The sequence below is a fragment of the Copadichromis virginalis genome, linkage group LG10 (assembly GCF_057382275.1).
Source record: "Copadichromis virginalis isolate Kocher_CV1m ecotype Utaka linkage group LG10, C_Virginalis_male_GT1.1, whole genome shotgun sequence".
NCBI lineage: Eukaryota > Metazoa > Chordata > Actinopteri > Cichliformes > Cichlidae > Copadichromis > Copadichromis virginalis.
Window position 1 is genome coordinate 3424552 of NC_140627.1, and position 12512 is coordinate 3437063.

The 12512-nt window shown below is 38.0% G+C and overlaps 2 protein-coding genes across 2 annotated transcripts; both read right to left on the minus strand.

Moving 5' to 3' along the window:
• Positions 1-345: 345 nt before the first annotated feature.
• On the minus strand, positions 346-3225 carry LOC146699668 (collagenase 3-like). Its single transcript, XM_085469509.1, has 10 exons — positions 3092-3225; positions 2681-2928; positions 2444-2592; positions 2160-2288; positions 1888-2049; positions 1635-1758; positions 1410-1543; positions 1147-1306; positions 935-1038; positions 346-761 (listed from the first exon to the last, which is right to left on the minus strand). Exons 1-10 carry the CDS (start codon positions 3188-3190, stop codon positions 652-654), a joined length of 1419 nt encoding a protein of 472 aa, XP_085325635.1. The 5' UTR covers positions 3191-3225; the 3' UTR covers positions 346-651.
• Positions 3226-5299: 2074 nt separating this feature from the next.
• Positions 5300-12294, minus strand: LOC146699669 (matrix metalloproteinase-18). Its single transcript, XM_085471456.1, has 10 exons — positions 12214-12294; positions 9920-10185; positions 9388-9536; positions 9150-9275; positions 8640-8801; positions 7470-7599; positions 7212-7348; positions 6943-7102; positions 5917-6017; positions 5300-5536 (listed from the first exon to the last, which is right to left on the minus strand). Exons 1-10 carry the CDS (start codon positions 12292-12294, stop codon positions 5397-5399), a joined length of 1452 nt encoding a protein of 483 aa, XP_085327582.1. The 3' UTR covers positions 5300-5396.
• Positions 12295-12512: the final 218 nt, after the last annotated feature.

Genomic DNA, 12512 nt, shown 5'->3' on the forward strand with positions numbered 1-12512 from the left:
TGAGATAATCCATCCACAATACGAGGTTAGTCATTAATATACTGCAACAACACGGGAATAGAGCAGCTGCGACAGAATTCAGTATTAATGATTCAATGGTACGGAAGTGGAGGAAGCAAGAAGAATGAGTTGAGTAAAGTTTGACTTATATGACTGCTTTGTTTGCTTAATGCGCCTTATAATCCGGTGCGCTTTATGGTCCGAAAAATACGATACTATTACTTGAGTAAAGAAGCAGTTCTTCAACTTTTGCAGGAAGATCTGTACTTATACTTGAGTTACCAGTGTGTGTACTTTATCCACCTATGGTTGTAACATTGTAACACAACAGTAACACATTTAAAATGTGCTTATTGATGATGTCAATTTATTTTTACTGTACTCCATTTGACCTTTTGTGTACATAAATAGGTCAAAACACAACAACAACAATTAGCGAACGGAAAAATTAAATAATGAGTGTGACATAAATAAAACAAAATAAAAAGTTATGGTAAAGCTTAATAAAGTTAACATAACAATAACAGTATTAAGTACATACGCTGCTGTTAACTTTTTAACAATAAAATTAAATATCCAAAAATATATTGACACAGTTAATCTTCTTTCTTTTCTTTTTTTTTTACTGTGCCTTAGCATTCAAAATCTTCTCTAGTATTTGGTGCAGGGCAAGAAGTAGCTGTTCCTCAGCACACGGTACAGCCTCCCGCTCCACATGGCGTACTCAAACATTTGTGGTCCACTGTAGAGGTAGGTGTACCCTGCAGAACAGAGATGCTACATGTTAGTGCTGCATAACAGACCAGAGGGATTTTTAAACATGTTAAAATAGCAATCATTCATTACATGTAAACTCAAAAGATAAAAACAGAAATATCAAAAACAGAAATCATTGTCTCGTTTCAGTGGTCTTCAAGCCTGAATTGCTGCTCACCTCCTTGCTGCAGAGCTGCAGTCACTTTGGAGGTCATTCCCAAGAAGGTCTCATCCACCTGTTTGGGGAATCCCTTATCCATCTTCTTTGTGGCCTCATTATAACTGGGAAAAGAAAAATGTATTTAGATTCATCTAACATTTGTAATACAACTTGTAAGCTGCTGTATGAAAATCAGTTGCCTAATTTTCTCAGGTCTTAGTGGAACACACCTGTAGTATTCACTGCCTACAAAGAACAGAGTCTTCCCACTTTGTTCGTCATAGAGGGCCGCATCAACTTTCTTCACTTTTTTAGGCAGACCAAAGCTGGATATTGATTTAGGATAGCCACTTACAAGATCATAGCCGCTGAAAGCCCACACCTGCTGACCTGTGAACAAATAAGAAGTAGACTTTATAGTAAAGCTATGTAAAGGCACAAAAATGCTGACTTCAAAGGAGTGCTGCATTAGGTGGACACTGAGAAAGCATACCTTTAAAAAGTAAGACACGGTCTGATTGTTGGCTCTCATAAGCAGCATCAATGTCAACAGGGGCATCGGGCCAGAAATTTGTGATGAGAGTTTGCTGAGGTGTGTTGCTCTGAGGGTGGTTGCGCCAGAAGAATCTGTGAAGACACACAGAAAATGTACATTAATGTAAATGATCAGTCAGCAAATCTCAGTAGCTCAGGTATTCATGCATTTATTTTGTGATACCTGTCCTTGAAGAAGAGCATCTCTCCTCGCAGTGTGGCAACAGCATCCAAAACCATCGTTGAATCACAGGCATCAGGAGTAGTGGGGGCTGTAGGTCCAGGTACAATGATATCCTCATTTGGACCTGGAGGTAATTTAATAAATATCACACTGTTGTAAGTTGTAAAATTATTTATGCACAGGCTCTTCTAAGATTTTGGTCAACTCAAATATTTTTAATTGAATAAAACCAAAAAAAGAATTTAGCACTCACCATAGAGGGACTGGATGCCATTAACGTCATCCCGGGGAAGAACATAGGTGTCAGGGTTACTGTATGAGTACACTGAGTACATGAGAGCACCGGGGTCATTGGAGTGAGACAAGCCCAGAGAGTGACCAAATTCATGGGCAGCAACCATAAAGAGGACGTAGCCTGAAGTAGAAAACACAGAATGACAATTGGTTACAGCTAAGGATAACTCAGGTCGCACACTACAGAGTAATAATTTGGACACCACAGTTCATAAAAGTAAACAAACTTACCCGTGTTTGAGCGGAACGTGAATGTTTCATCTTCATCAAAATGGGCATCCCCTCCAATGCCATCACCGGGAGCAAATGCGTGGGCGAGAGTGCCATCAGGGCCATCAAAGGGGTAATAATCACCATGTGCTGTTAGAAGATAGTAGTTTCAGGGTTGGCCAAACAAAACACAGACACTAAAAAAGCTTAGTGTTCCTGACTGATAGGTGGGATGATCCTGTCTTGTGCAATAATACAATAAAAACGTTCAGTGATTATATTACTTAGTGTGTTTTTAGACTCACCCCAGCGACCAAAGGAGATCATAATATCAGCAATGCCGCTGTAGATCCTTGTGAACCTCAGTGGAGTGACTTTGGCCCACACCTGCAGAGCTTTGTCTATGGAGTCATCCACCTCTGCCACAGACATGTCAGGTGTGTAGTTCTCTATCCTGCAGAGCACAACAATATCCAAGAAAATCATTAGTGTGGTCACATTTTCTCACGTTGTGTGTTATGTTGTGTCTTTAGATCATTCACCTGTATGTGAGGCTGTTTTTCTGCCATTTAGCGTTGTTATCAAAAGTGGAGAAACGAGCGACCTGTTCATCGGGAACCCCACAGCGGGGCTTCTTCATCATGGCCAAAGTGTCAGCATCCAGAGACCCGGTGATCTGGAGACCAAAGAATCTCTGCATCTCAGCCAGCTTCTTGTTCAGCGGGCTGATGCCCCTTCTGACAGCTGGACCCTCCTCCTCTGTGAGGTTGAAGAATTTCTTCAGGTAGTTCTGGAAGAGAGAAATATTCAGAGCTTTACACTCAAATATCTGTCAGCATGTTTAAGCTCAAGAAACAAGACAAATAACAACATGGGATGGACAATTAAAATAATCACAACGTTTGTCCACTCTAGCCTATGCCAAAAAATAAAAAACAGCCAAGTACACATACCTTTGCAAAACTTTCATCTTGCCCAGTAATCTGAGATACTGGCATGCAGTAAACTGCCACTGCCAGGCCAAGCAGAATGCTCAGAGTCAAAGTCTTCATGCTTCCTCGTTGTGTGCAACTTGTGTCTCAGTGCTGTGAGAAGCTGTTATATAGGCTGGAGTTTGGATGTGTTGAGTAACTACCTGCCGTCAGTGACTAACGAAATGCTCCTTTTATGGTGAAGAAGGGAACTCTGGCTTTGATTGCTCATGACGGTGTTACATGTACAAAAAACCCCAAAACACTGATGTTGAATCATTGTTGCAGTTTGCAGAGGAAATTGTTCATGAGATAATTAGAACAGCCCCAACATCTGTAATTATCAGATTTTAGTTCATTTGATTTTTATTCAGATCTGACTTCCATATCCCACAGTGTGAAGAAAATCAAATTGATTTAATGATTTTATGAAGCTCACAGAAGCTCAGCTTTCAACTTTATGAAAGTTCTAGAAATAAAATTAAAACTATTCCTATTTTCAAGCTCTTGTGCAGAATTGACTTTATAGCTGATTTAAAGCAGATTTAAACATATTTGAGGATTTTCTTTGTGTGTATTTGTTCCAGAATTATTACTATTTTTATCACTTTATTGTAATTTAGTTTCCAGAGCTAGTTTCCTTCTTAGCTGTAATTATTTAAAAATTATTTTCTCAGTGGTAAATGGCCTGTATTTGTATAGCGCTTTACTTAGTCCCTAAGGACCCCAAAGCCCTTTACACTACATTCAGTCATTCACCCATTCACACACATATTCACACACACATTCACACACACATTCACACACACATTCACACATGGTATTTGGTATCTGGACTTAATAAGCTCAGAACAGTTATCACAGTTAGATGTTCTTGTCACATTAAACACTTTCACCTGTGTTTTCTTGTAATGGATGTGTTAACATAAATTTAATATTCTGTCAAACACTGCATTGAGGAATTGGAAGGTTTTTTTTCACTATGAACACTTTGGTTTTTGCACGATCCAACATGATTCCAAATGAAAAGAAGTATTTTGCCAGGAATTGGTCATGGAGGGTTTCAAGTGCTGCACATCACATACAGGAAAGGATGATTAATGTTGACATTGCCACCATTTCTGTTACAATTGTGCAACCACATCTTCTACAATGAGCCACCTTTTGAGGTGCGTGGAACAAACCCGTGGACCAAGCTGAAGTCTATTAGCTGAAGTTCTTGAAAACCCTGTCCTTAATGCACAACATGTACTTTAAACGTGTGCCTCACACAGAGCCAAGACAAGATCAGATTCACTTTACTACCTGAAGTCTTGAAATTGCTACAGTGAAGTGTTAATGTTATCAGTGGGGTGGCTCAGATGGCAGAGCAGATCAGTTACTGATCAGAAGGTTGGTGGTTTGATTCTTGGCTTCCCCAGTCTGCGTGCCAAGCATCCTTGAGATACTAACCCCAAATTGTCCTCTGATGCATTCATCGGAGTGTGAATGTGTGTGAATGCAGATTAGTTTGCACTTGTGTTTAGAAGTGCTTGTATGAGTGGGTGTGAATGAGGCATGTTGTATAGAGCACTTTGAGTACTCCAGGAGAGTAGAAAAGCGCTATATAAGAATCAGTCCATTTACCAGAAACATTAAAGTCAGTTTATTCTACACATTCAATCGTGCCCAACCGCATAACGTGTTGGAAACTGGAAAGTTGTTTTTTTTCTGTGAGTCAACTGCAGGTGGGTGTTTTCCACCTTACCTGTAATTATCCCAAAACACTTTGTGTCAGTGTTACACAATACTGGACACAGGGATGAAGAGTTTTGACTTCATAAAGTAACGTTCAGCCTCAGGTAAATTAGGCAACAGCAGTAAAAAGACACACACACACACACCCACACACACTGAATATGTTTTAATAGAAAAGCAAAGATATTTTTTTTTATCAGGAAAATATCAAATTTTCTTTGCTAAGTAAAAAATAAATCCCTCTGATGGAACGACACGAGCTTAAAATAAATGTTACGTTTGGCTGAATAGCTCTATATCACATGTTGATGTTTGTATAGAGAGATTTAAAATTAAAATTAGCAGCAAAAATAGATTAAAACACACATTTCAAATCATGAAAACTGTACAAATTCCAATGTTACATCACTGTATTACACACTGAGGTAAGACTAACCACACACTAACCACTTCTCTATTTTCTGTTCGATACATTGTGGTTATTACTGGACGTAAAAGTTTGTGTACGCATGCACAGCACCGTCAAGCTCCAGGGAAAGCATTACTTCACTTATCTCCTCTCTGTCACTGTTTCATTGCCTTCCTTCACTTCACATTCCAGCAGCTCATTAACACGACTGATGGAGTGCACACGTTTGAAGTTGGAGTCGTATTTGTAGTCCAAGTTTCCTTTGAAGAAGTGCACAGATCCTGTGGGGAAATCAATATTCATTTAGAATTTGAAACTTAAAATGTATTGTGGCAAACTGTGTTTGCTGTATGGGGCAAGGACTGTCTGTGTACAGTGCATTCAAAAGTATTCATAATGAAAAGGTTTAAGTACCTTGGATAGTACTGCCTTGGTTATAAACCTTTATACCTTACATCTTTTTTTTTTACTCTATGTCTATATGCAAGTATTTTCCAATCACAGTTAGTGAAGATATTCTATTAATCTGAGAGTCAAACAGCAAAGGAGCAGAAAACTATGAAGTGTTAGTGTAAATGTACTGTAAATTTTGTTGGATTGAATTTCTTTTTATGAGAAATTGACATTTTAAAGGGCTCTAAAAGAAAAGTGATGTAAGTACCATCATAGAAGACAGCAGCATCTATAGGCGTTGGGATCTCTGGCCACTGCTCCTCAACAGACATTGGTGATCCCTCCATCAACCTTTGTTCCTCGTTGTATCTACATTATCACATATAATAATAAAATATAATAGTTATTTTAGAAAAGCAGAGATTAATGTCAGTATTTTCTTGTTTATGGATGACAACATTTCCATGGGAAGTGTGATAAACTACATGACTACTTTACTTAAAGCACCGTTTTGATGACAAATAGTCAAGTTGGTGACAACAGTTGATTCTGCAACCACTTGTACTAGAGATGTGTAATTTTGTATTACATCAAAGCGTAAGCAGGAAGCCTGTCTGGTTTAGACTGGTTCTCACGCAATGATGTTCTGTTTCTATGTGTGAAATAATAACAGCACTCACACATAGCCATACAAAATTCTTTAAAGTAAATTTTACTTATTTTTTTTAAAGTTTTCAACAGAAGAGGACAGTCTGGATCTCATATATCTGATTGCTCTTTCATCTACTATCAGGAACACCCATCTATGTAAGATGCCAACAGTGGAAATAGTTTCCTGTCATCTCATTGCATAAAGGTGATTCCAGTACATAAACATGTCTCACACCTCTCCATCTACATCAGTCAGTAAAGATTAAATGAAATGGTTAAAGATCAGACAAGTCTTGCTACAGCCACGATCAAAAGTTTAAGACCACTTGTGAAATGACAAAAAAAATCATACTTTGCATATTTCAGTTTAAGCGTTGTTTTCAATAAATTACACGCTCAAAAAATGTTTTGTCTCACTCCCATTTCTTCTTGCTGCATGCTGAAGCTCCACTAGGAGCCTTATTAAGATCCAACTGTGCAAAATATGATTTTTTGCCATTTTACAAGTGGTCTTAAACTTTTGATCGTGGCTGTATATTGTTTTTAACTATTTTATGTATGGTGATCTTTCACGTTTTGAAGTAGGTAGGTGGTCAGCATAAAGACTGAAAACCGGACTAAAGAGCTTTATGATCTTACATACCTCCAACACTCATCACCAGTGAAGAACACAGTATAGCCCTCATCTCTGAAGTGAAGAGCAGCATCTACAGATTTTATTCTGGAAGGGAAGCCCAAGGTTGAGATGCTTCTAGGGAATCCTTCCTCAAGCTTTAACTGCCTCAGCATCCAGTACTGATTACCTGAAACAAAAACACTATAATAACACATGTACACATGTATTTTAATCTACTGCCAGACACTAAACCGATGGGTTTGTAGATTTTTTTTTACCCCTTTTTGTGTCTTTACCTTTAAAAAACACAACAACATTTTCCCACGTATTCTCGTAAACGGCATCCAAGTTGGCCGGTACAGTGTCTGGCCAAAGACTGCTAATCAAGGAGACACGCGTTTCCTCAAATTCAGGATGTTTGCGCCACATAAACCTGAAAAGCAGGAAGGCTATCTCAAATGAATATTCAGTTTTTCAGTTCAGTTTTCCTGTAATCCTCGGACCAAAGAGACACACTGAGAGAATTATGTCCAAGACTGCACAGATTTACATACCTGTCTTTGAAAAACAAAACTTCCTGTTGTAGTTCTGTTACTGCATCAAAGGACAAATACGGATCACATTTTGTAGGTGTTTTTGGAGGAGGCCTTTTTGAGGTCAGTGAAGTAAAATTGGGATTGACTCCTGTACACAGCAGAGAGGAATAGAAAAGGACACTTGATTACCCCTGAAAATAAAATATTGTAAATATTTTTTTTTAAAGGAAGAAAGAAAACAAAGAAAAAGGAAACAAGAATAAAAAGAAAATTACTTGAAATGTTTGTTTTACTGTTTCTGTCATATGTTTTACACCATGACGTCATTTTGCCATAATGATTTCAATCCGTTGTTCTTTAACCAAATTGTATTTAATCTTATAAGAAAACAAAATAAAACAATTGTTGTAATTGTCTAATAATGTCTAAAACTAATAACAATAATAATAATAATGAGGATTAAAAAATACTTAAACTATTGAAAAGAAACAGAATAATCTGAAATATAAGATATGAACGGATATTAAATAACTGATGGTGGCCAGTTTATAATGGTTTTGAGCAAATCAATATCACTGCAAGTTTTTGTTACACATAACAAAATTAAGCTTATGTGTGATTTCACTAAGGAAGATCTGTAATCACTGATCTGGCTGCTTTACTGGGTGATGAGCTTCTTTTCTGTTGTTTACATGTCTACAGCTTTCCCACACTGTCAATCTCAATATTCATGTTCTTAATCTAATCCAATCATCTTCTTGCCTGCCTCCTTCGAGCCAATCAACCTCTGCTTTTAGACCCTCTTTCTTACAACCCACCTCCTCCCCATCTCCATCACAGACACATTACTCAGACCTCCATTCAAGCCGGGGGGGTCCTGTCCTAACATCTAGTCTAATCGCCAAATATATTCATTTCTCTATTTCAATAAATTATGTTCAATTCTTCTAAATGACCTCTTGTTATTGAATTATTGCTGGATTGGATGTTTAATGCAAAACCAGCCAAAATTCTTGTGGCTGTTCTTTTGTCAGTATTATTATTATTTTATGTACAAACTTTCCATTTTAAAACTTCAAAGTTATTCTGAGGCTAGCGGGCTTTGCTTAATATCTTGTAATGAAACTGCGGCTAATGGTAAGCAACATTTCTGAGCTCAAGCATCGAAAGTATCCAGCAGCAACTCACCATACAGTTTTTGGATGTTTTTGACATCATCAAAGGAGAGCTGGGGCTCATAGTTGGGGTCAAAGTTATATGCTGGGTACATGATAGCTCCAGGATCAGATGAGTGGGACAAGCCAAGCGCATGGCCAAATTCATGGATTGCCACAGCAAACAGGTTGATACCTGGAGCAGGAGCGCACATCATGTTAGTACTCGTGTGATGCAGGAAGGCTGTAACACAAAAGTCCCACCCATGTTTCACTAAATCACTCCAGGTTAGGTCAAATTAATGTTCTCATTCAGTCCACCAAATATGTAACTTCTGTAAAGTGCACTGTATTTCAGTCATACAGCATCTTGACAATAAGCAAACAATTATGACACACAAAACACACCTGCTGCTGCTTTCTTACAAAAAGTTCATAAGAATGCAGGTACCACGTTGATTCTGTCTAGCTTCATGTTCAGAGAAAAATTTGTGACACATGTTTTTAAATTGTTGCTTTTTGGGGGGTTTTGCCCTGGTAATACCGGTAGAATTAAAACTCCAGTCTTCATCAGAATCAAAGTGGACATCTCCACCAATGTGAAGCCCAGGCATAAAGGCGTGAGCCAGGACTCCTCCTCTGCCATCAAAAGGTGAACTATCATTATGATCTGCAACAACACAGGGTGCTATTATTTTATTATTTAGTAAATCCTTTACGCCTCGCTTTACCATCTGCTTCATTATTATACATGGATGAGGAGAACAGTCTTTAAAGCTTACCTCCACTATAGAAAAAGATGTCAATGTCAGCCACGGTCATGATCCGGTTGCGAAATTTCAGAGGTGTGACGTTGGACCAAAGCTTCCATGCTCTTCTAAAGACTTTCTGAGCCTTCAGTGCTGGGATGGGGAGTTTCTTGCTAACTGTTCTAATGATAAAAATCACCATTAAATGGATTCACCTTTACTGATGTGACACATTGAATTTGAATGCTTTTTATGTTATTTTGAGAGACTGACACCCTTAAAATTCTGAACAGTCATTCATGGTATTCATTCAGCCCTACTTCAATCTGCTGTCTCCTGCCATAACATAGCTGAAACCTGGTAGATCATTTATTACCCTGCTCTATTTTTTAACCAGTACTGAGATTTATAACCAAAACAGCATCAGACTCATGTTTGAGGCTAACATTCTGATCAGCCTCAGCTGTACTTTGTTAACAGCTAAGCTAGTTAACGCTGTGAACGCTAATCTTGTGAAGTAGCATTTACCATATTGACTACAGAAATCAGTTTTATTGTTTCTAACCTGTAGCTGATCCTCTTCTTCGTCCAGCGAACTGTTTCTCCAACTTGCTCCACATCTGACAGTCCACAGCGTGGCTTCTTCATCACTGCTAGAGTCTCTTCTGTGAGCTCTCCACTTGGAAGCAAACCAAAATACCGTTGCATCTCCTGCACCTTTGTCTTCTTATCACAGGATCCGGTTGTCAAATCATCATCTTTACTTATGTCGGTGGTCCTCTTCTGTCTCTCTGCCTTGGGCTGGTAGCCATAGAAATGCCGCAGATATTCCTGAAGAAAAATAACCGGTATTGCTAAAGTAAATCAGTTGAAATAAACATCTTTACTTTGCTGTGAAAAAGTGTTTCCCCCCTTCATCATTACCTTTTTTGCATTTTTGACACACTTAAAGTTATAACACACCTGCCCATCACGCCTTAGCTGCTGCTAGCCAGTGTTAGCAAAACTTTCTATGAAGTGGATCTGACACTGCGGTGCTCTGAAACTTTGCAAATATACTCTCATATGATGTGAGAATGTGGCGTCACTTGGTGAAGCAGACCCTTCTCAGTTGATAAACCATACACTTCATATGTTGAAGTTCTGTTCTCCTCCACCTTTGGGGTATTACTGTATGTGGAGTATGTGGCTAGTCTCTAACCAGATATATAGGATGTGATTAGGAAGAATGACGATGTCAATCATTGCCACTGTATTCAAGATGGTGGGGCAACATGGTGGCTTCCACAAACTGGTGCCCACTCCTGGAGGAGTTAATTCAGAATGTATTGCTGGTAGTTACACACTAGTCAATGAATATTTATGAGTATAACAACCTGTATTGTATTTTTAACAACTGAGTTTATCATTAAAAAACTACATTTTGTATTCAGTTATTTTTTTTGTCTAACATCAAAATTCATTTGATGATCTGAAACATGTAAATATGACAAATACACAAAAAATAAGGAATGATGGCTGGGAAAATGCTTTTTTTCCATAGTACTGTATAAAGTACAAATGTTCACACATTGCCATTGTTGCTGTGGAGGAACACAAATGCGCAACCAGGCCTGAAGTAACTTTACAGTAAGAATTCCAGAAATGTCCTCAGACCTTTAATGATAGCACCGTGCAGAAACACTTTAGCACTCATGTAACTGCAGGTGTCAACATCAGACACACTCAGACTTACCTGTGTACAAGTAGCTGTGTTTCATACTCTCCCTCAGTAGAATCATTGTTATTAATATTATTAAAACTCCATAGAAGGACACCAGGAGCACACATCAAATTTATCTTTAAAATTGGTAGTAAGTAAATGGTTCATAAAGGATTTGATAAAGATGTATTTTAGAGCTTGTTTGAAATAAAGCGTAAAACTTTCAAATGCACTTCATCAAATAGTAAAAATTCTGTTATTGAAATCAGCTTCAGCATGAACATGACAAGAGTTCTAACAGTGTTATTTATTCACTGCTGCTGTCTCCTGACTGCTGTGTTATCTTGCAGTCAATGTTTTCTTCAGAAGTGGTTCACAGGCATTCACAGGGCACCCTCATAAAGAATCATTATCAGTGCACCACATTTTTCCTCAGGCGAGGCATCAAAGGTGAAGAAGACAAACCAAAAATGAATTAGTTATCCAATCAAGTCACTATATCAAAGAGATTTCTAACAACTTATTATTTATTAAAAGAGAGAGAGAAGAGTTGGTTGGTTTAAGTCATTAAAATAATTAACTGTGTGCAATAATCTAAAAGTATAATCTAATTATATTTATGAAGCCAACTCTATGCAGTTTATAAAAAAAAAACTTAAATTCAAGTCCAGGCAGGACCATTTATCAATATTAACTCTTATTTTCCAGTGTCTGTAATTCCAACCTAAAACGACAGTTTCTTAACGAAAAAAATATATTAAAAAATATATAGTAGAGCACAGATGTACAGTATAGTATTACTTGAAAAAAGTGTTGATAGTGTAATCTGCACAAATTGTCAGTCAGGTATAACTGCATGTCCTACCCATACACACTGAAATTAGGTTATTGGCTTTCTTCACAAAATGTCAGTTTGATAATGTTTTACTCCTTGAAATACACAGTGACCAGGCCCCATATACAGCAAATTCCTACAAGCAGCAGTCAATATTGCACTTGAAGTAGACAATAAAGTGGGGTTCCAGATTAAACCCCTCTATGAATAAAACAACAATATCGCAGTGCAAAGACCTACAAATATAGCAGCATGCCTTCTTTTCTCTTTTGTTTTTTCTTTTTTGTTACAGGGATCATATCCTTCCAAAAATGCACAATACCTCTGCAAACTCTTGGTCAGCTGCAGATGGTCCAGGAGGAGGTTTCTTTGGCAGATCTGCTATCCAGAGAGGCAAAGCCATCATTAGAGTTTGGCTGGACATCACAAGAGGCAGGAAATAAAACCAGAGCATCTTCTTTAACTGTCAAGTATCCCAGCAAGTCAGTATGTGTTTGAGATGCACAGCTGCTGATATACAGTGCTGTATGCAAAGCTGTGGCATGGGTCACATGTTAATTATGTGCTCTTGTCCCAACAAGAACAGGAAGGTGTTTCAGTACACAGCATGGTATTCCAGAA

Bases quoted from the DNA above. Each gene is read 5' to 3' on its own strand.
- LOC146699668 (XM_085469509.1), bottom strand. From the start codon at position 3,190: ATGAAGACTTTGACTCTGAGCATTCTGCTTGGCCTGGCAGTGGCAGTT. The intron at 2,289-2,443 runs GTGAGTCTAAAA...ATCTTCTAACAG, and splicing joins GATCTCCTTTGGTCGCTGGG to CACATGGTGATTATTACCCC. The intron at 762-934 runs GTGAGCAGCAAT...TCTGTTCTGCAG, and splicing joins TGCAGCTCTGCAGCAAGGAG to GGTACACCTACCTCTACAGT.
- LOC146699669 (XM_085471456.1), bottom strand. From the start codon at position 12,294: ATGGCTTTGCCTCTCTGGATAGCAGATCTGCCAAAGAAACCTCCTCCT. The intron at 8,802-9,149 runs GTATTACCAGGG...CTCCTGCTCCAG, and splicing joins CTGGAGTTTTAATTCTACCG to GTATCAACCTGTTTGCTGTG. The intron at 7,349-7,469 runs GTATGTAAATCT...CCTGCTTTTCAG, and splicing joins GTTTTGTTTTTCAAAGACAG to GTTTATGTGGCGCAAACATC.